The sequence below is a fragment of the Procambarus clarkii genome, unplaced genomic scaffold (assembly GCF_040958095.1).
Source record: "Procambarus clarkii isolate CNS0578487 unplaced genomic scaffold, FALCON_Pclarkii_2.0 HiC_scaffold_102, whole genome shotgun sequence".
In the NCBI taxonomy this organism is placed as follows: domain Eukaryota; kingdom Metazoa; phylum Arthropoda; class Malacostraca; order Decapoda; family Cambaridae; genus Procambarus; species Procambarus clarkii.
The window spans coordinates 901,113-924,478 of record NW_027189135.1 but is presented as its reverse complement, the minus strand read 5'-3'; the positions used below and the strand labels follow the sequence as shown (position 1 = coordinate 924,478).

Here is a 23,366-nt window from a genome sequence, read left to right as displayed (position 1 = left end):
CATTTGTATGCCGGGTTGTGTAGTGGAGTGCACATGTAGTGGCTTATCAGCATAATGCATAGTATTTACTGTAGTGAATTGTGCATGTTTTGACTGTTGATATTATGGATGTAGTATAGTGCATGACATTGTTGGCATTGTAGCGATTAGGTGTAGCATGTGTAGCATTACTGGTAATTTTAACGCCGTGTGTTGATGGCGTTGGGGACGCCGTGTGTTGTGTTGAGGGCGTTGGGGACGCCGTGTGTTGTGTTGAGGGCGTTGGGGACGCCGTGTGTTGTGTTGAGGGCGTTGGGGACGCCGTGTGTTGTGTTGAGGGCGTTGGGGACGCCGGGTGTTGTGTTGATGGCGTTGGGGACGCCGGGTGTTGTGTTGATGGCGTTGGGGACGCCGTGTGTTGTGTTGAGGGCGTTGGGGACGCCGTGTGTTGTGTTGAGGGCGTTGGGGACGCCGTGTGTTGTGTTGAGGGCGTTGGGGACGCCGTGTGTTGTGTTGAGGGCGTTGGGGACGCCGGGTGTTGTGTTGATGGCGTTGGGGACGCCGGGTGTTGTGTTGAGGGCGTTGGGGACGCCGGGTGCTGTGTTGAGGGCGTTGGGGACGCCGTGTGTTGTGTTGAGGGCGTTGGGGACGCCGTGTGTTGTGTTGAGGGCGTTGGGGACGCCGGGTGCTGTGTTGAGGGCGTTGGGGACGCCGTGTGTTGTGTTGATGGCGTTGGGGACGCCGGGTGTTGTGTTGAGGGCGTTGGGGACGCCGTGTGTTGTGTTGAGGGCGTTGGGGACGCCGTGTGTTGTGTTGAGGGCGTTGGGGACGCCGGGTGTTGTGTTGAGGGCGTTGGGGACGCCGGGTGCTGTGTTGCGGGCGTTGGGGACGCCAGTGGGTGGTGTAGTGTAGTGGCGTTTGGACGCCTGGTATGGAGTGTGGTGTTGTGGAGTATATGGTGGCGCAGGGGCGCCAGGTAGTGGTCGGTAAGGTGAGTATTGGCGTAACAAGGTCGGTGCGTTAGGACGCAGGAAGTGGTTGTAGGGATGTGTGGTGTTATAATGATGTCATCAGTGGTTGGGATGACCAGAGGTAATGGTGTGTTGGAGTGGGTAAGTCTTATGGATAAGATGAAATGTGGATAATTGCAGGAGTTGGTGGCTGCAGTAGGCGAGCCAAGTCGATATATCTACAAGACTCATAAAAGACTAATAAAAATTCATTATTTCATTAAAATTTTCATTAATTAAGTCGGAGTGGGTAAGTCTTATGGATAAGATTACAATGTAGAATTTCAAAATTTCAGGTGTTGGTGGTTGCAGTGGACAAGCCAAGTACATACATTAATTTCTCATTAATTAAGTTGTTAGAGGAATCTCGCTAGAGGCGAGCCAGTGGCAGTATGATGCTTTAGTGACATTAGTTGTGAAATGATTTTAATGAGGTATTTATTGTGATAATGTATGTGTATGTATATACTGTATATTACCTCATCGGCACCATTACTGAGTGTTAGGCATGAGAAGGTCCCCCGGGATCATGTCACAGAGCTTCAGGTAGAGTAGAAGGGAAGCTATGAGGCTACACTCAGTTATTCTAGAAAAAAAGGGGGGTGGAATTGAAGCCAACGTGACGTTATTGGCGAAATTCGCCCCCTGACATCAAAGCAGGGATAAGGGCCAGCTGCAATGGTTTTGCAGCTGCGCTCAGGCTATATACGGGGAGAGAGTAAGGAGCCGAGGGGGTTATGTAATAATGGGATCGAGCCAGGGGGCTCCGAGGGAATATTTTGCAGGTACAGCGGTCGGGAAGGTGTGAATACAGGGGACACACTTTGGGCGGATGGGCCTAGACCAGAGAGCTGTGAGGGATCTACAGCGTTCTGGGATTGGTGCCCTGGAACGAGACGTCAGCACAGACCCAAGGGAACATGACCCTGGGGTAGGAATCTCCGTTGCTCTGGAGGCCAGGATCACGTTACCTCAGAGCAACGATGGGACATTGACAACATTCACCAGGCTGGACAGCCTGGGTTTTGTCTGGGTCATGGAGGATCTATGACCTAGCAACCATGGGACACGAAGACAAGAGAAGTGATGCTGCCAATTGTGGAGGAGGCCAGTGAAACATTGTGTGATCATTGTAAGCCCTTATGTCAAAAGTACAGGGCAAGATGTTAAAGTATAATTAACTTATTACTAAGGATGAAGAACCTTAGATATATATGTGTTGTGTATATATTAATGACTAGTGTCATTTCTGTTTAAGTGCCAGCATTCTGGTCCATGTAATTTTATGGTTATGTTTGTATGTAATTATATGTCAGCAGTTTAGGTATATGTGCATTGTTGGAGATGGGAAAAATTATTACAGACTATTTTACCTGTGCTATGATGTGAATATAATGTATATGTTGGAGAAGTGTTGTGAGTCATGTCGGGGAAAATTTTAATTTATTTCATTGTGTGTATGATGAACTTATTGGATGATTTTTTAGTTGTACACATATGGTGGGTGCATCCTCCAGGTCCTTGCACTAATGAAACCATTGCAATGATGCATATGGGGACATATGCGTGTTTAAGGAGGGGAGTGGTGTTGTAATCCACAAGTTAGTAGGAATTATTAGCTAGAGGATCATTACTACAACACTTAACGAATGATGATTGAAAGTACATGTAAGTAGACAGACTATGGATCACATATCTAAGAAAGGTCAATGGATTAAGACCGAAGCTGTTTAGCCAAATTAATAATTCCTGGAAAGAGGAATTATTCTTCGTCAGGCTTCAAGGATCAAGGTTACCGCTCTAGGGATAAGGTTAATCGGATTATACCTTCCTCGAGAGGCGGGGTGAAATGATTGAGGCCATGGTTGGCTGGAGTCAGTCTGATTGTGGAGGTTGAATTAGCAAGTCCTTTGGATCCCCGTTTGCGGCAGCAACGAAGTGTAGCAGACAGCTATGCGAGAACCTGTTGTGATCTTAGTGACCAAGTTAAGTCTGCAGTATGTGAGTATTGAATGAAAGACTAACCGGGTGTGTGGAGTGTTGTAGTAATCATTCCGTATTAGGGACTTAGGCCGAAGTTACGAGTGTGTGTGGTGATCGCGGAAGTCAAGTGGTCTATGGGTATTGGAAGTGTATTGACCTAATAGAGTATGTTAATATATTATTATTTGTCAGAGTCTATTCTTTGTAATTAAATGACAAAACACGACGGCCTTTAAATACCTTCCATATGTTCATTCATTGTGTTCCAGTACAAACCTAGTGGTACGCCTCAAGGGTCTGGTGTGTGTAGGAGTACACGGTGGTAGTAACGGTTGCTGAGGCAAGGTGTTATGTGTTGTGTAATCGCTGTGTTCGGAATGAACCGGGGTTTAGCGTCACGACAATTACCTTACACTGACCTATCCTGTTCCTTTACACTGTCATATCCTGTCCTCCTTACACAGTAGGCGACTGTGGCTGCGGTCACCGAGCAGTGAGGTGGCTCTGGCTACGATCACCGAGCAGTGAGGTGACTCTGGCTACGATCACCGAGCAGTGAGGTGGCTCTGGCTACGATCACCGAGCAGTGAGGTGGCTCTGGCTACGATCACCGAGCAGTGAGGTGGCTCTGGCTACGATCACCGAGCAGTGAGGTGGCTCTGGCTACGATCACCGAGCAGTGAGGTGGCTCTGGCTACGATCACCGAGCAGTGAGGTGGCTCTGGCTACGATCACCGAGCAGTGAGGTGGCTCTGGCTACGATCACCGAGCAGTGAGGTGGCTCTGGCTACGATCACCGAGCAGTGAGGTGGCTCTGGCTACGATCAACATGCGGTGAGTGTATACACTGCTGGCAATATTACCTCTGAGTTGATGTGATTTGCCGAGGTGAGGAACACTGAGACACACCTGAAGCAGCGGCCGAGGTGAGGAACACTGAGACACACCTGAAGCAGCGGCCGAGGTGAGGAACACTGAGACACACCTGAAGCAGCGGCCGAGGTGAGGAACACTGAGACACACCTGAAGCAGCACCACCAGTGTAGGTGTCCAGACGGTAGTCGCCTCAGACCTGCCTAAACTTTCCTAGTCTCCCTTTATATGTTTTCTCACCTCCCTCTGGATCCTCCCAATGTAACTCCTCCCACAGTAACTCCTCCCACTGTAACTCCTCCCACAGTAACTCTTCCCACTGTAAATCCTCCCACTGAACCTCCTCCCACAGTAACTTCTCCCACAGTAACATATCCCACAATAACTTCTCACTGTAACTCCTCCCACAGTAACTACTTCAGTAACTCCTCCCACAGTAGCTCTTCCCACTGTAACTCCTCCCACTGAACCTCCTCCCACAGTAACTCCTCCCACAGTAACTTCTCCTACAATAACTTCTCACTGTAACTCCTCCCACAGTAACTCCTCCTACAGTAACTCCTCCCACAGTAACTCCTTCAGTAACTCCTCCCACAGTAACTCCTCCCACAGTAACTCCTCCTACAGTAACTCCTCCCACAGTAACTCCTCCCACAGTAACTCCTCCCACAGTAACTCCTCCTACAGTAACTCCTCCCACAGTAACTCCTCCCACAGTAACTCCTCCCACAGTAACTTCTCCTACAATAACTTCTCACTGTAACTCCTCCCACAGTAACTCCTTCAGTACCTCCTCCTACAGTAACTCCTCCCACAGTAACTCCTCCCACAGTAACTCCTCCTACAGTAACTCCTCCCACAGTAACTCCTCCCAAAGTAACTCCTTCCACAGTAACTCCTTCCACAGTAACTCTTCCAACAGTAACTCCTTCAGTAACTCCTCCAGTAACTCCTCACACAGTAACTCCTTCAGTAACTCCTCCCACAGTAACTTCTCCCACAGTAATTCCCCCCAGTAACTCCTACTACAGTAACTCCTCCTACAGTAACTCCTCCCACAGTAACCCCTTCAGTAACTCCTCCCATAGTAACTCCTCCCACAGTAACTCTTCCCACAGAAACTCCTCCCACAGTAACTCTTGGCTCAGTAACTCCTCCCACAGTAACTCCTCCCACAGTAACTCCTGCCACAGTAACTCTTGCCTCAGTAACTCCTGCCTCAGTAACTCCTGCCTCAGTAACTCCACCCACAGTAACTCCTCCCACAGTAACTCCGCCCACAGTAACTCCTTCAGTAACTACTCCCATAGTAACTCCTCCCACAGTAACTCTTCCCACAGGAACTCCTCCCACAGGAACTCCTGGCTCAGTAACTCCTGCCTCAGTAATTCCTCCCACAGTAACTCCTCCCACAGAAACTCCTGCCACAGTAACTCCTCCCACAGTAATTCCTGCCACAGTAACTCCTGCCTCAGTAACTCCTGCCACAGTAACTCCTGCCACAGTAACTCCTGCCACAGTAACTCCTGCCACAGTAACTCCTGCCACAGTAACTCCTGCCTCAGTAACTCCTGCCACAGTAACTCCTGCCTCCGTAACTCCTGCCACAGTAACTCCTGCCACAGTAACTCCTGCCTCAGTAACTCCTCCCACAGTAACTCCTGCCACAGTAACTCCTGCCACAGTAACTCCTGCCACAGTAACTCCTGCCACAGTAACTCCTGCCTCAGTAACTCCTGCCACAGTAACTCCTGCCACAGTAACTCTTGCCACAGTAACTCCTGCCACAGTAACTCCTGCCACAGTAACTACTGCCTCAGTAACTCCTGCCTCAGTAACTCCTGCCACAGTAACTCCTGCCACAGTAACTCCTGCCACAGTAACTCCTGCCACAGTAACTCCTCCCACAGTAACTCCTCCCACAGTAACTCCTGCCACAGTAACTCCTGCCACAGTAACTCCTGCCACAGTAACTCCTCCCACAGTAACTCCTGCCACAGTAACTACTGCCACAGTAACTCCTGCCTCAGTAACTCCTCCCACAGTAACTCCTGCCACAGTAACTGCTGCCACAGTAACTCCTGCCTCAGTAACTCCTGCCACAGTAACTCCTGCCACAGTAACTCCTGCCACAGTAACTCCTGCCACAGTAACTCCTCCCACAGTAACTCCTGCCACAGTAACTCCAGCCACAGTAACTCCTGCTTCGGTAACTCCTGCCACAGTAACTCCTGCCACAGTAACTCCTGCCACAGTAACTCCTGCCACAGTAACTCCTCCCACAGTAACTCCTGCCACAGTAACTCCTGCCACAGTAACTCCTGCCTCGGTAACTCTTCCCACAGTAACTCCTGCCACAGTAACTCCTGCCACAGTAACTCCTGCCTCGGTAACTCCTCCCACAGTAACTCCTGCCACAGTAACTCCTGCCACAGTAACCCCTGCCACAGTAACTCTTCCCACAGTAAATCCTTCGGAAACTCCTGCCACAGTAACTCCTCCCACAGTAACTCCTGCCACAGTAACTCCTGCCTCGGTAACTCCTGCCACAGTAACTCCTGCCACAGTAACTCCTGCCTCGGTAACTCCTGCCACAGTAACTCCTGCCACAGTAACTCCTGCCTCAGTAACTCCTGCCTCAGTAACTCCTCCCATAGTAACTCCTGCCACAGTAACTCCTGCCACAGTAACTCCTGCCTCAGTAACTCCTGCCTCAGTAACTCCTTACACAGTAAATCTTGTCACAGTATCTCCTGCCTCAGTAACTCCTGCCACAGTAACTCCTTCCCCAGTAACCCCACCCACAGTAACTCCTCCCACAGTAACTCCTCCCACAGTAACTCCTTCCACAGTAACTCCTCCCACAGTAACTCCTCCCACAGTAACTCCTCCCACAATAACCCCACCCACAGTAACTCCTCCCACAGTAGCTCCTTCCACAGTAACTTCTCCAACAATAACTCTTCCCACAGTAACTCCTGCCATAGTAACTCCTCCCACAATAACCCCTCCCACAGTAACTCCTCTCACAGTAGCTCCTTCCTCAGTAACTCCTCCCACAATAACACTTCCCACAGTAACTCCTGCCATAGTAACTCCTCCCACAGTAACTCCTCCCACAGTAACTCCTCCCACAGTAACTCCTGTCACAGAGACACTAGAAAGATTTTTCAGTGTCAGATTAGGTTACTAATGTTGTATGAAGTGATGTGGTGGAGGTAGACTCCATACACAGTTTCAAGTGTAGATATGATAGAGCCCAATAGGCTCAGGAATCTGTACACCAGTTGATTGACTGTTAAGAGGGGTGACCAAAGATCTATCTCAGCCCTCGCAAGTACACCTATGTGCGTACAATTAGGTGAATACCTTATGCCTCATCCTCCCGACAATTTACCCACCTGATAACTTACCTACATGATGACTTACTTGCCTGATAACTTACCCACCTGATGAGTTACCCACCTGATAACTTACCCACATGATGACTTACCCACCTGATACCTTGCCCACCTGATGACTCACCCACCTGATAACTTACCCACATGATGACTTACCCACCTGATACCGTGCCCACCTGATGACTTACCCACCTGATAACTTACCCACATGATGACTTACCCACCTGATAACTTACCCACATGATGACTTACCCACCTGATACCTTGCCCACCTGATGACTTACCCATTTGATAACTTACCTTCAAAATTACTTTCCCACCTGCTAACTTACCTATAAAATGACTTACCCACCTGATAACTTACCCACATGGTGACTTACCCACCTGATAACTTACCAACATGATGACTTACCCACCTGATAACTTACCCACATGATGACTTTCCCACCTGATAACTTACCCACATGGTGACTTACCCACCTGATAACTTACCCACATGATGACTTACCCACCTGATAACTTACCCACATGGTGACTTACCCACCTGATAACTTACCCACATGATGACTTACCCACCTGATAACTTACCCACATGATGACTTACCCACCTGATAACTTACCCACATGGTGACTTACCCACCTGATAACTTACCCACATGATGACTTACCCACCTGATAACTTACCCACATGATGACTTACCCACCTGATAACTTACCCACATGGTGACTTACCCACCTGATAACTTACCCACATGATGACTTACCCACCTGATAACTTACCCACATGATGACTTACCCACCTGATAACTTACCCACATGATGACTTACCCACCTGATAACTTACCCACATGGTGACTTACCCACCTGATAACTTACCCACATGATGACTTACCCACCTGATAACTTACCCACATGATGACTTACCTACTTTTTTTTGCAGGCCCACTAATTGTTTCACGTTTCTGTCACGGCGGAGTATGAGTATTTATGACTCGTATGGTCGCTTCAATAAGATTATGCCCCATGTATTTAACAACTTCTTCTGCTCTGTTGAATCTAAGTTGAAATCATATTGGGTTTGTAACTTTACACTGTGTTAGATAATGTTCCAGTGGTCTGTCTGACATTTCTCCACAGTGCTGACACTTCCTCTTATCTTCCGGAACCTGTAAGACTATTTTCCATGCACATGGGTATCCAAACCTGATGCGATGTAAGATATTTCTGTTGTTCTACTGCTCCCTGTCATCAAAATAAGTGGTTCGTAGTTTATTGAATTCTTGTACCAACCCGCAGATCGTGATGTTGCAACTGCTGTGTTGTGGTCACTGTGCATCTTCTGCACAGCTTTATTTCTAATAACTTGCTTTACCTGTGCTGGTTTCTGTGGTATGTAAATATCATCATTTTTCTCTTAGTTACCATTTTTACAGCTGCGTCTGCTGTGTTATTTCCTATTATTTCTACAAGACTTGGCACCCAGTTGATAAGTATCAGATGGCGTTGACGATTGAGTACTCACCTGGCTGTGTCTGCGAAGGTTGAGCTCTGGCTATTTGGTCCCCGCCTCTGTTTACATTAATGAACCACCAGTCGACTTACCCAGCGGGGATCCTAAACCACAGTCTTTTTTGCATCTTGCCTTACTTTCCTGTTTTCTGCTTAATAAACTGCCGTCTTTACTAGCATTCTTCTCTGCACACTGCCTGAACACTACTTGCAACAACTGGACACCAACTATGAGAACCAGCAGTTGCTACAGCTGGACCCCAACTATGAGAACCAGTAGTTGCTACAGCTGGACCCCAACTATGAGAACCAGCAGTTGCTACAGCTGGACCCCAACTATGAGAACCAGTAGTTGCTACAGCTGGACCCCAACTATGAGAACCAGCAGTTGCTACAGCTGGACCCCAACTATGAGAACCAGTAGTTGCTACAGCTGGACCCCAACAATGAGAACCAGCAGTTGCTACAGCTGGACCCCATCTATGAGAACCAGTAGTTGCTACAGCTGGACCCCAACTATGAGAACCAGTAGTTGCTACAGCTGGACCCCAACTATGAGAACCAGCAGTTGCTACAGCTGGACCCCAACAATGAGAACCAGCAGTTGCTACAGCTGGACCCCAACAATAAGAACCAGCAGTTGCTACAGCTGGACCCCAACAATAAGAACCAGTAGTTGCTACAGCTGGACCCCAACAATAAGAACCAGCAGTTGCTACAGCTGGACCCCAATAATGAGAACCAGTAGTTGCTACAGCTGGACCCCAACAATAAGAACCAGCAGTTGCTACAGCTGGACCCCAACAATAAGAACCAGCAGTTGCTACAGCTGGACCCCAACAATAGGAACCAGTAGTTGCTACAGCTGGACCCCAACAATAAGAACCAGCAGTTGCTACAACTGGACCCCAACAATAAGAACCAGCAGTTGCTACAGCTGGACCCCAACAATAAGAACCAGCAGTTGCTACAGCTGGACCCCAACAATAAGAACCAGCAGTTGCTACAGCTGGACTCCAACAATAAGAACCAGTAGTTGCTACAGCTGGACCCCAACAATAAGAACCAGCAGTTGCTACAGCTGGACCCCAACAATAAGAACCAGCAGATGCTACAGCTGGACCCCAACAATAAGAACCAGCAGTTGCTACAGCTGGACCCCAACAATAAGAACCAGCAGTTGCTACAGCTGGACCCCAACAATAAGAACCAGGAGTTGCTACAGCTGGACCCCAACAATAAGAACCAGCAGTTGCTACAGCTGGACCCCAACAATAAGAACCAATAGTTGCTACAACTGGACCCCAACAATGAGAACCAGTAGTTGCTACAGCTGGACCCCAACAATAAGAACCAGCAGTTGCTACAACTGGACCCCAACAATAAGAACCAGCAGTTGCTACAGCTGGACCCCAACAATAAGAACCAGTAGTTGCTACAGCTGGACCCCAACAATAAGAACCAGCAGTTGCTACAGCTGGACCCCAACAATAAGAACCAGCAGTTGCTACAGCTGGACCCCAACAATAAGAACCAGCAGATTGCTACAGCTGGACCCCAACAATAAGAACCAGCAGTTGCTACAGCTGGACCCCAACAATAAGAACCAGCAGTTGCTACAGCTGGACCCCAACAATAAGAACCAGTAGTTGCTACAGCTGGACCCCAACAATAAGAACCAGCAGTTGCTACAGCTGGACCCCAACAATAAGAACCAATAGTTGCTACAGCTGGACCCCAACAATAAGAACCAGCAGTTGCTACAGCTGGACCCCAACAATAAGAACCAGCAGTTGCTACAGCTGGACCCCAACAATAAGAACCAGCAGTTGCTACAGCTGGACCCCAACAATAAGAACCAGCAGTTGCTACAGCTGGACCCCAACAATAAGAACCAGCAGTTGCTACAGCTGGACCCCAACAATAAGAACCAGCAGTTGCTACAGCTGGACCCCAACAATAAGAACCAGCAGTTGCTACAAGCTGGACCCCAACAATAAGAACCAGCAGTTGCTACAGCTGGACCCCAACAATAAGAACCAGTAGTTGCTACAGCTGGACCCCAACAATAAGAACCAGCAGTTGCTACAGCTGGACCCCAACAATGAGAACCAGCAGTTGCTACAGCTGGACCCCAACAATAAGAACCAGCAGTTGCTACAGCTGGACCCCAACAATAAGAACCAGCAGTTGCTATAGCTGGACCCCAACAATAAGAACCAGCAGTTGCTACAGCTGGACCCCAACAATAAGAACCAGCAGTTGCTACAGCTGGACCCCAACAATAAGAACCAGCAGTTGCTACAGCTGGACCCCAACAATAAGAACCAGCAGTTGCTACACCTGGACCCCAACAATAAGAACCAGCAGTTGCTACAGCTGGACCCCAACAATAAGAACCAGCAGTTGCTACAGCTGGACCCCAACAATAAGAACCAGCAGTTGCTACAGCTGGACCCCAACAATAAGAACCAGCAGTTGCTACAGCTGGACCCCAACAATAAGAACCAGCAGTTGCTACAGCTGGACCCCAACAATAAGAACCAGCAGTTGCTACAGCTGGACCCCAACAATAAGAACCAGCAGTTGCTACAGCTGGACCCCAACAATAAGAACCAGCAGTTGCTACAGCTGGACCCCAACAATAAGAACCAGCAGTTGCTACAGCTGGACCCCAGCAATAAGAACCAGTAGTTGCTACAGCTGGACCCCAACAATAAGAACCAGCAGTTGCTACAGCTGGACCCCAACAATAAGAACCAGCAGTTGCTACAGCTGGACCCCAACAATAAGAACCAGCAGTTGCTACAGCTGGACTCCAACAATAAGAACCAGTAGTTGCTACAGCTGGACCCCAACAATAAGAACCAGCAGTTGCTACAGCTGGACCCCAACAATAAGAACCAGCAGATGCTACAGCTGGACCCCAACAATAAGAACCAGCAGTTGCTACAGCTGGACCCCAACAATAAGAACCAGCAGTTGCTACAGCTGGACCCCAACAATAAGAACCAGGAGTTGCTACAGCTGGACCCCAACAATAAGAACCAGCAGTTGCTACAGCTGGACCCCAACAATAAGAACCAATAGTTGCTACAACTGGACCCCAACAATGAGAACCAGTAGTTGCTACAGCTGGACCCCAACAATAAGAACCAGCAGTTGCTACAACTGGACCCCAACAATAAGAACCAGCAGTTGCTACAGCTGGACCCCAACAATAAGAACCAGTAGTTGCTACAGCTGGACCCCAACAATAAGAACCAGCAGTTGCTACAGCTGGACCCCAACAATAAGAACCAGCAGTTGCTACAGCTGGACCCCAACAATAAGAACCAGCAGATGCTACAGCTGGACCCCAACAATAAGAACCAGCAGTTGCTACAGCTGGACCCCAACAATAAGAACCAGCAGTTGCTACAGCTGGACCCCAACAATAAGAACCAGTAGTTGCTACAGCTGGACCCCAACAATAAGAACCAGCAGTTGCTACAGCTGGACCCCAACAATAAGAACCAATAGTTGCTACAACTGGACCCCAACAATGAGAACCAGTAGTTGCTACAGCTGGACCCCAACAATAAGAACCAGCAGTTGCTACAGCTGGACCCCAACAATAAGAACCAGCAGTTGCTACAGCTGGACCCCAAAAATAAGAACCAGCAGTTGCTACAGCTGGACCCCAACAATAAGAACCAGCAGTTGCTACAGCTGGACCCCAACAATAAGAACCAGCAGTTGCTACAGCTGGACCCCAACAATAAGAACCAGCAGTTGCTACAACTGGACCCCAACAATAAGAACCAGCAGTTGCTACAGCTGGACCCCAACAATAAGAACCAGTAGTTGCTACAGCTGGACCCCAACAATAAGAACCAGCAGTTGCTACAGCTGGACCCCAACAATGAGAACCAGCAGTTGCTACAGCTGGACCCCAACAATAAGAACCAGCAGTTGCTACAGCTGGACCCCAACAATAAGAACCAGCAGTTGCTATAGCTGGACCCCAACAATAAGAACCAGCAGTTGCTACAGCTGGACCCCAACAATAAGAACCAGCAGTTGCTACAGCTGGACCCCAACAATAAGAACCAGCAGTTGCTACAGCTGGACCCCAACAATAAGAACCAGCAGTTGCTACACCTGGACCCCAACAATAAGAACCAGCAGTTGCTACAGCTGGACCCCAACAATAAGAACCAGCAGTTGCTACAGCTGGACCCCAACAATAAGAACCAGCAGTTGCTACAGCTGGACCCCAACAATAAGAACCAGCAGTTGCTACAGCTGGACCCCAACAATAAGAACCAGCAGTTGCTACAGCTGGACCCCAACAATAAGAACCAGCAGTTGCTACAGCTGGACCCCAACAATAAGAACCAGCAGTTGCTACAGCTGGACCCCAACAATAAGAACCAGCAGTTGCTACAGCTGGACCCCAACAATAAGAACCAGCAGTTGCTACAGCTGGACCCCAGCAATAAGAACCAGTAGTTGCTACAGCTGGACCCCAACAATAAGAACCAGCAGTTGCTACAGCTGGACCCCAACAATAAGAACCAGCAGTTGCTACAGCTGGACCCCAACAATAAGAACCAGCAGTTGCTACAGCTGGACCCCAACAATAAGAACCAGCAGTTGCTACAGCTGGACCCCAACAATAAGAACCAGCAGTTGCTACAGCTGGACCCCAACAATAAGAACCAGTAGTTGCTACAGCTGGACCCCAACAATAAGAACCAGCAGTTGCTACAGCTGGACCCCAACAATAAGAACCAGCAGTTGCTACAGCTGGACCCCAACAATAAGAACCAGCAGTTGCTACAGCTGGACCCCAACAATAAGAACCAGCAGTTGCTACAGCTGGACATAAACTCTGTGTAAAGAAAACACAAAAAACATAATAGGAAAACTTTACATTGGCGGGACGCCCCGATGACGCGAGACTTGCCACCACCTGAGAATTCCCCGCAATACTGACCCACCCACCCCCCTCCCGTCTCTGGTGGGCTGACACCTGCCGCGGCCTGCCTGTTGTCTCCCCCCACCACCACCTGGACCCTGGTGGGCTGACACCTGCCGCGGCCCGCCTGTTGTCTCCCCCCACCACCACCTGGACCCTGGTGGGCTGACACCTGCCGTGGCCTGCCTGTTGTCTCCCCCCACCACCACCTGGACCCTGGTGGGCTGACACCTGCCGCGGCCTGCCTGTTGTCTCCCTCCACCACCACCTGCACCCTGGTGGGCTGACACCTGCCGCGGCCTGCCTGTTGTCTCCCTCCACCACCACCTGCACCCTGGTGGGCTGACACCTGCCGCGGCCTGCCTGTTGTCTCCCTCCACCACCACCTGCACCCTGGTGGGCTGACACCTGCCGCGGCCTGCCTGTTGTCTCCCTCCACCACCACCTGGACCCTGGTGGGCTGACACCTGCCGCGGCCTGCCTGTTGTCTCCCCCCACCACCACCAGGACCCTGGTGGGCTGCCATCTACCTGTCCTCATCATCCCCCTACTATCCCACTCTCCTCTCCCCCCCCCCCCTCACACACCTCTAGGACACTCTCTCACTACTCTCCCTCTGCACATTCTCCCTCCCCCCTCCTCACACTCCTCCTGGACACTCCCTCACTACTCTTCCTCTTCACACTCCCCCCCCCCCCCCCCCCCAACACTGAATATGGGTACTTGAAGAAAACCCAGACATAATAGCACTCACAGAAACATAGCTAACTAAAACCTTAACAAATGCAGTGTTTCCACAGGACTACTGTGTTGTGAGGAAAGAGAGAGAGAGAAGGAAGAAGAGGTGGTGGTGTAGCTCTGCTGGTAAGAAAAGGTTGGGATTTTGAGGAAATGGTTATTCAGGGCTGTGAAGATTTCTGTGACTATATAACAGGTACAATAGCAACTTGAGGACAAAGAATTGTAGTCGCAGTCATATATAACCCTCCACCAAATGACAGAAGACCCAGACAGGAATATGATAGAAACAACATGGCCACCATTAACATAATAGAGAGAACAGCGTCTCTCGCTAGTAGGAATGGATCTGGACAACTAATCATGGGGATTTCAACCACGGGAAGATTGATTGGGAGAACAGAGACCCGCATGGAGGACCAGATACATGGAGAGCTAAGCTGCTGGACGCGCAACCCGTCTTCTTAAAAATAACGTCACTTTTCGCCCGTATGCGCACTTTGGCCAAATTTGGACGTAATTTGAAATGAAATCGACTCACAAAAGTGACGTTCTGTTCCGTTTTCTATTTGAGTCGTCCGGCGTACGCGCAGAGGTTATAAGAGGACACTTTAAATTAACGTTTTGAAACTTTATGAGAATTTCCTGCCAACCTAACCTATCAGAGGACCCTTAACTTACTGTTGTTGAAAAAAAAATCCCAAATTTATTTTCATTTTTTTTTTCATTTTTAAATTATGTCCAAATTCGGTCATACGGGCAAACGGCCAAAAGCGACGTTCTTTTTAAGAGGACAGGTTGGGACGCGGCAACAAGAAACTTTCTAAGCCAGCACATCAAGGGACCGACAAGAATGAGAGGGGAGAATGAACCAGCTATGCTTGATCTGATATTTACCCTTCATGAGTGGGATATAAGGGAGGTTAAGATGGAAGCACCCTTAGGAATGAGTGATCACAGTGTATTGATCTTTGCGTACTTGGTAGAGCTAGGACTAATCTCCCTCAAAAAAGAACTAGAAAACAAAAGGCTGGCATACTGAAAGGGGAATTATGAGGGGATTAGAAGTTTCCTAAGGGATATACTATGGGACACAGACCTCAGAGCTAAGTCGGTACAAGACATGATGGACTATGTCATCCAAAAGTGTCAGGAGGCAGTAAACAGGTTTATCCCGGCCCAAAGGGAAAAATCCGAGAAGCAAAAGAAGAATCCATGGTTTAACAGGACATGTATGGAAGCAAAGGTACTGAACAAAAGGGCGTGGAGGAACTTCCGAAATAACAGAACACCAGAAAGCAGAGAGAGATACCAGAAAACCAGGAATGAGTATGTTAGTGTGAGAAGGGAAGCAGAGAAAAATTATGAAAATGATATAGCAAACAAAGCCAAGACCGATCCAAAGCTACTCCATAGTCACATCAGGAGGAAAACAACAGTGAAAGAACAGGTAATGAAACTTAGAACAGGCGAGGACAGGTATACAGAAAATGACAAAGAGGTGTGTGAGGAACTCAACAAAAGGTTCCAGATGGTCTTCACAATAGAACATGGAGAGATCACTGCGCTAGGAGAGGGGGCAGTAAACCAGGCGGCCTTGGAAGGGTTCGAAATTACGAGAAATGAGATCAAGAGACACCTGTTGGATCTGGATGTGAGAAAGGCTGTTGGTCCAGACGGGATCTCACCATGGGAATTGAAAGAGTGTGCAGAGGCACTCTGCTTGCCACTCTCAATAGTGTATAGTAGGTCACTGGAGACGGGAGACCTACCAGAAATGTGGAAAGCGGCTAATGTGGTCCCAATATACAAAAAGGGTGACAGACAAGAGGCACTGAACTACAGGCCCGTGTCCTTAACTTGTATACCATGCAAAGTAATGGAGAAGACCGTGAGAAAAAATCTAGTAATATATCTGGAGAGAAGGGACTTCGTGACAAATCGCCAACATGGATTCAGGGAGGGTAAATCTTGCCTTACAGGCTTAATAGAATTCTACGATCAGGTGACAAAGATTAAGGAAGAAAAAGAAGGCTGGGCAGACTGCATTTTTTGGACTGTCGGAAAGCCTTTGATACAGTCTCCTATAAGAGGCTAGTTCATAAGCTGGAGAGACAGGCAGGAGTAACTGGTAAAGTGCTCCAGTGGATAAGGGAATACCTAAGCAATAGGAAGCAAAGAGTTACAGTGAGGGGTGAGACCTTCGATTGGCGTTAAGTCACCAGTGGAGTCCCACAGGGCTCTGTACTCGGCTCTATCCTGTTTTTGATAAACGTAAACGATCTCCCGGAGGGTATAGACTCATTCCTCTCATTGTTTGCTGACGACGCCAAAATAATGAGAAGGATTAAGACAGAGGAGGACTGCTTGAGGCTTCAAGAAGACCTAGACAAACTAAAGGAATGGTGGAACAAATGGTTGTTAGAGTTTAACCCAAGCAAATGTAATGTAATGAAGATAAATGTAGGGAGCAGGAGGCCAGTTACAAGGTATCATTTGGGAAATAAAATTCTTCAAGAGTCAGAGAGAGAAAGACCTGGGGGTTAATATCACGCCAGACCTGTCCCCTGAAGCCCACATCAAGAGGATAACATCAGCAGCATATGCCAGGTTGGCTAACATAAAAACGGCATTTAGACACTTGTGCAAGGAATCATTCAGAACTTTGTATACCACTTATGTCAGACCAATCCTGGAGTATGCAGCCCCAGCGTGGAGTCCATATCTAGTAAAGCATAAGACCAAACTGGAAAAAGTTCAAAGGTTTGCCACCAGACTAGTACCCGAGCTAAGAGGTATGAGCTACGAGGAGAGACTGTGGGAATTAAACCTCACGTCGCTAGAAGACAGAAGAGTTAGGGGGGGATATGATCACCACGTACAAGATTCTCAGAGGAATTGACAGAGTTGATAAAGACAGGCTGTTTAACACAAGAGGCACACGCACTAGGGGACACAGGTGGAAACTGAGTGCCCAAATGAGCCACAGAGATATTAGAAAGAATTAATTTTAGTGTCAGAGTGGTTGACAAATGGAATGCATTAGGAAGTGATGTGGTGGAGGCTGACTCCATACACAGTTTCAAATGTAGATATGATAGAGCCCAATAGGCTCAGGAACCTGTACACCTGTTGGTTGACGGTTGAGAGGCGGGACCAAAGAGCCAGAGCTCAACCCCCGCAAGCACAAATAGGTGAGTACAAATAGGTGAGTTCACACCTCCCGGAAACTCCCTCACTACTCTCCCTCTATTCACGCCCCCCCCCCCCACACACACACTCCTCCCGGACACTCCCTCACTACTCTCCCTCTACACACTCCCCCCCTCCTCACATTCCTCCTGGACACTCCCTCACTTCTCTCCCTCTACACACTCCCCCCCCCCACCTCACACTCCTCCCGGACACTCCCTCACTACTCTTCCTCTGTACACTCCCCCCCCCCCCCCTTACACTCCTCCTGGACACTCCCTCACTACTCTCCCTCTATACACTCCCCCCCCCCCTCACACACCTCCCGGACACTCCCTCACTACTCTCCCTCTACACACTCCCCTCCCCTCACACTCCTCCTGGATATTCCCTCACTACTTTCCCTCTATACACCCCCCCCCCTCACACTCCTCCCGGACACTCCCTCACTACTCTTCCTCTATACACTCCCCCCCCTCACACTCCCTCACTACTCTCCCTCTACACACTCCCCTCCCCTCACACACCTCCCGGACACTCCCTCACTACTCTCCCTCTATACCCTCCCCCCCCCTCACACTCCTCCCGGACACTCCCTCACTACTCTCCCTCTATACCCTCCCCCCCCCTCACACTCCTCCCGGACACTCCCTCACTACTCTCCCTTGTAACGGTTCTATTGTTACGTAAAGTATGGTGACAATAAACACAAACACTAAGACAATATATATATTTAGTCGAGTATACAGAAGTATGCAGATGATATTTTGGCGAGCAATGGTGTGAGTTGAGCGCACTGAGAGTCGCTACAGTATCTCGCAAGTGTCTGTTCTAGACCACACCTGAAAGTTGACTAGTTATTATTCGCTACTCTGCTGTTTATATGCTCGGCCAACAACTCGTTGCCCGAGGTGCTGTCCAAAAGTTGACAGGAATATTAACTGGAAGTAGGGAAAGGTTTGAGTTCCATAATTAGTACTAAGAAGACCTTTGCTTCTCTCATTAGACTAATGCGTTTGGAGCGACTATATTATTGGGATAATCTACTCACTACAGAACTCCCCCTCCCAGGGGGTGAAAGGGAAAAACACTTGATCAAGGAACCTAGCTGGTTGGCGAATTGTACGCCCTGCTCGTGTTATATTACCCTCAAAGTTAACTATCTCCTCTTCGCTGATGTCATCTAACTGGGGTCGTAGGGTGGGACGTCGCACAGGATCGTCCGTCGTCGTAGGATCAGGTGGTGGTGCAGGTGGTAACTGGGGTTGTAGGGTGGGAGGTCGTACAGGGTCGTCCGTTGTCGTAGGTGGCGGTGCTGCTGGTAACTGTGGTCGAAAAGTGAACGGCGTAGACGGCGGATGTGTCTCTGGAATTGGACGCTTCTCGGTTGCCCTGGCGAGTGGTCGTTTGCCACTGCGGGGTGACTACATACTCGTCTCAGTATGGGGACTTACGTGCCGCCACTGCGGAGGAAGGAGTCGGCAGGGCTGACGTTCACCTGTAAAGTGGACATTGGAGTCATCAGCAATACGTTGTTTGATGTAATGAAAGTGAAGGTGGAAGATCTTGTGGGTTTGCAGATCATTAGCGAGGACAGAGTGGTGGTGAAGTTCGCCGAGAATTGCTTGTTCAGGCAGTTTATTGAACAGTATGAGGATCGGGAGGTGCGGCTGAGCAACGGTCGAGGCTCTGTGAGGGTGGCGAATTTGAGTGTGGAGTATACGTACGTATCGATTACAAATGCTCCAATTGAAATGTCAGAAGATCTTCTCCGTCGGGCGCTTGCCAGGTATGGGCGTGTCGACTTTATTCGTGTGTGTAGGCACACGTCTGGAGCCGTCAAAGGACTCATGAATGGTTACAGGACGGCAAAAGTGGTCCTTCGTGAGAATGTGCCTTCCTCACTTTCGATTGCTGGCTATACGGTCGGCTTCTTCTACCGGGGACAAACTCGGATATGTTTCAAGTGTGGTCATGTTGGCCATATGGCTGCTGCCTGCACCACCAGGATGGATGACCGGGTTAATCTGTTCAATGAAAATGATTTTCCTCCTTTGCATGAGCAAGAAGATCTGTCAGTTTTGAGCAGTGCCCCTTGTATGGGACCGGATGCAGTGGTGGATGGCGCAAATCTGGGTCCCAAGAGTGCTGCTTCAGTGGTATCTCCTGGTGAGGATGACATCCGTACTGCTGTAGCGTCTCCTGAAAGGTCTAGTGGGAATGTCGATCTCCCTACAAGCCCGTGCGTGCCCGTGCAGACCAGCTCCGAAGGCGAGTGTGCTGTGGTGCCTCCCTGCTCTGGTGAGGTGGTAGATGCAGTGGTGGGCATTTCATCGGTGGATGGGTGCTCCAATGCTGAGTCGTTTGGTGTGCATCGGAACCCGCAGCAAGTACTCAGTGATGGTGTTGATATGGCTCAGTCTGCTGCTCGAACAACTGAGGTGGTGGCAGAAGTGCATATGGAGGATGTACATGATCCTAGTCGCGATTCTGGATGACGTGAGGCAGATTGCCTGTTGCCTGTTGGCGCTGGGCAGCACAGTATGAAGCGGCGGAAATTTGGAGGTTCTCTTCAGAACATCCTAGATGCACGGAGGAGGTTGGAAGACGGCACCCCCCCCCCCCTTCCCTGACGGCTGTGCGGTGTGATCCTATGGTTCCGTCCGACTCGGATATTCCGCCTTCTGGTGGGGGCGTGTCTGTGATGGATACTGGAGTCCCTACAATTCGCGGGAGTGATCCACCACCTGGTGGTACACAGAATGTGGATTGGTGGGATATTGTGAAAGGGGTCCAGGAAGAGTCGGTAGGGGGAGATTTGGTGGTAAAGCTCCAGAAAAGTTCTCTGGGTAAGCTTGCCGAAGTGGCTCCCACTCCAGTAGTTTTGGGAGATGGGGTTGAGGGCTCTTCTGTTGGGTGCGATGCTACCCTGGGATGTAGTGGTAGTGTTGTGTGAATGTGGTTTTCTCTGTTAATTTTTTCTCAATGGATGTGTGGATGAAATGTGCGACATTGAACGTTAATGGGCTGAATTGCCATTTGAAGCAACGTCAGCTTGTGTTGGTGGCCCGCTATCACAAGTTGGATGTTATATTTATTCAGGAGCATAATGTTAAGTGTATGGACCGACTGGAGGTGTTGTTGGATTATTTCGAGGTGTTGCGAACCCTCCTGTGTTATCAAAGGGTGGCACGATGATTTTGTTGGCAAAGAGGGCGAGCATGGGGATAGTGAGTTCGGAAATGGATGACTGTGGTAATGTGATTTTGGCGCATGTGTCGTTTATGGGTTCCGTGATTCCCTTGCTGAATGTGTATGCGCCCTCAGGAACGCATAGGCGAGCTGAGAGGGAGGAGTTGTTCCCGGATGGTTTGCTTTATTTTTTACGGAATGACACGAGAAGGATGATTTTTGGTGGTGACTTTAATTGTGTAATTTCAGTCCGGGACTGTAGCACTCGTGCTCAGGCGTCTGTCTCTCCTGCTTTAGTTAGAACGTTGCAATCTATGCACTTCCGTGATAGCTGTTTCCTGGCGGGTGGTGTCCCGGCCTATACCTTTGTTATTAGGGATTATGGCTCTCGCCTTGATCGCGTGTATGTGCACAAATCTTATGGTCAGGTTCGCTCTTGGGCCACTGTTCCGGTCTGTTTTTCGGACCATAGTATGGTGGTGGTGGGCGTTGTTGTCAATGATCAGGTGCGGTTGGGTAGGGGTTGGTGGAAGCTAAATTGTGGTTTGCGTAGATACCCGTTGGTGGTGAAGGAATTTGGTGTGATGTGGAGAGCGCTAGTGCTGCGGAAAGTTGATTTTGTGTCTATGCTAGATTGGTGGGACAGGTGTAAGGTGGAGTGCAAACGTTTCTTTGTTCGTTTCTCGAAGCGTCTTGCAGCGGAACGGTATGGTCTTTTGAATTTGTTGCAAGCTCGATTGCGTCAGCTTTATGGGCTCATGGACCAGGGTTTGGATAGGTATGATGAGATTGTATTGCTGAAGAGACGGATAAATGGGTTGCGGGAGGAAGTGGCTCAGGGTATCCATATCCGTCTATTGACATCTGAGCGTGTAGAGGGTGAGAAAGTCTCTGCCCACTTATTGGGTAAGGTTAAGTCCCCTAGGTACTCTACCGTTATGACTGGTATTCGTAGGGTAGATGGAACGGTCCTCACTAATACTGATGGGTTGGTGTGTTACGTTCGGGAAGAGTTGGAGGGTTTGTATAGGAAGGTAGAGTGTATGTCGGCTGATTGTGAGTATTTTCTTAGTTTTTGCCAGGATGTGTTGTCTGTTGAGGACAATGTGCCATTACTGAGAGAGTTTACGGATAGGGAGATTTGGGAGGTGGTTCGGGGGTTAGCGAATGGGAAGGCGCCTGGGTCTGATGGGTTGCCTGTGGAATTTTATAAGTGTTTATGGGGGGTGATTGGGTCGGACCTCTCAGAGGTGGTGCGGTATAGCCTGAGGCATGGTGTTATTAGTGATACCTGGTTACCTGGTTGATGGGGTTCTGGGAGTTCTTCTACTCCCCAAGCCCGGCCCGAGGCCAGGCTCGACTTGTGAGAGTTTGGTCCACCAGGCTGTTGCTTGGAGCGGCCCGCAGGCCCACATACCCACCACAGCCCGGTTGGTCCGGCACTCCTTGGAGGAATAAATCTAGTTTCCTCTTGAAAATGTCCACGGTTGTTCCGGCAATATTTCTTATGCTTGCTGGGAGGACGTTGAACAACCGCGGACCTCTGATGTTTATACAGTGTTCTCTGATTGTGCCTATGGCACCTCTTCTCTTCACTGGTTCTATTCTACATTTTCTTCCATGTCGTTCACTCCAGTACGTTGTTATTTTACTGTGTAGATTTGGTACCTCCAGTATCTTCCAGGTGTATATTATTTGATATCTCTCTCGTCTTCTTTCTAGTGAGTACATTTGGAGGGCTTTGAGACGATCCCAATAATTTAGGTGCTTTATTGCGTCTATGCGTGCCGTATATGTTCTCTGTATTCCCTCTATTTCAGCAATCTCTCCTGCTCTGAAGGGGGAAGTGAGTACTGAGCAGTACTCAAGACGGGACAACACAAGTGACTTGAAGAGTACAACCATTGTGATGGGATCCCTGGATTTGAAAGTTCTCATAATCCATCCTATCATTTTTCTGGCTGTCGCAATATTTGCTTGGTTATGCTCCTTAAACGTTAGGTCGTCAGACATTATTATTCCCAAATCCTTTACATGATGTTTTCCTACTATGGGTACATTTGATTGTGTTTTGTACTCTGCATTATGTTTAAGGTCCTCATTTTTACCGTACCTGAGTACCTGGAATTTATCACTGTTAAACATCATGTTATTTTCTGATGCCCAGTCGAAAACTTTATTAATGTCAGCTTGACGTTTTTCAATGTCCTCAGCCGAGGTAATTTTCATACTGATTTTTGTGTCATCTGCAAAGGATGATACGAAGCTGTGACTTGTATTTTTGTCTATATCTTATATGAGAATAAGGAAAAGCAGCGGTGCAAGGACTGTACCCTGAGGTACAGAGCTTTTCACTGCACTTGGACTAGATTTTATATGGTTGACAGTTACTCGCTGAGTCCTGTTTGACAGAAAACTGAATATCCAGCGTCCTACTTTACCGGTTATTCCCATTGACTTCATTTTGTGTGCTATCACGCCATGGTTACAATTATCGAAAGCCTTTGTGGAGTCCGTGTATATCAC

General features: G+C 48.8%; 1 protein-coding gene across 1 annotated transcript in view; it reads right to left on the bottom strand.

The window, feature by feature from the left end:
* The window catches only part of LOC138360221 (serpin B3-like), a 60,063-nt gene extending 52,415 nt beyond the window's left edge, over positions 1-7,648 (bottom strand). The window contains exons 1-3 of the mRNA XM_069320157.1: positions 7,643-7,648; positions 3,996-4,058; positions 3,836-3,957 (exon numbers count right to left, since the gene is read on the bottom strand). Coding sequence (XP_069176258.1) covers positions 3,836-3,957; positions 3,996-4,058; positions 7,643-7,648 — 191 coding nt within the window. The remainder of the gene's footprint in view (positions 1-3,835; positions 3,958-3,995; positions 4,059-7,642) is intronic.
* Positions 7,649-23,366: the final 15,718 nt, after the last annotated feature.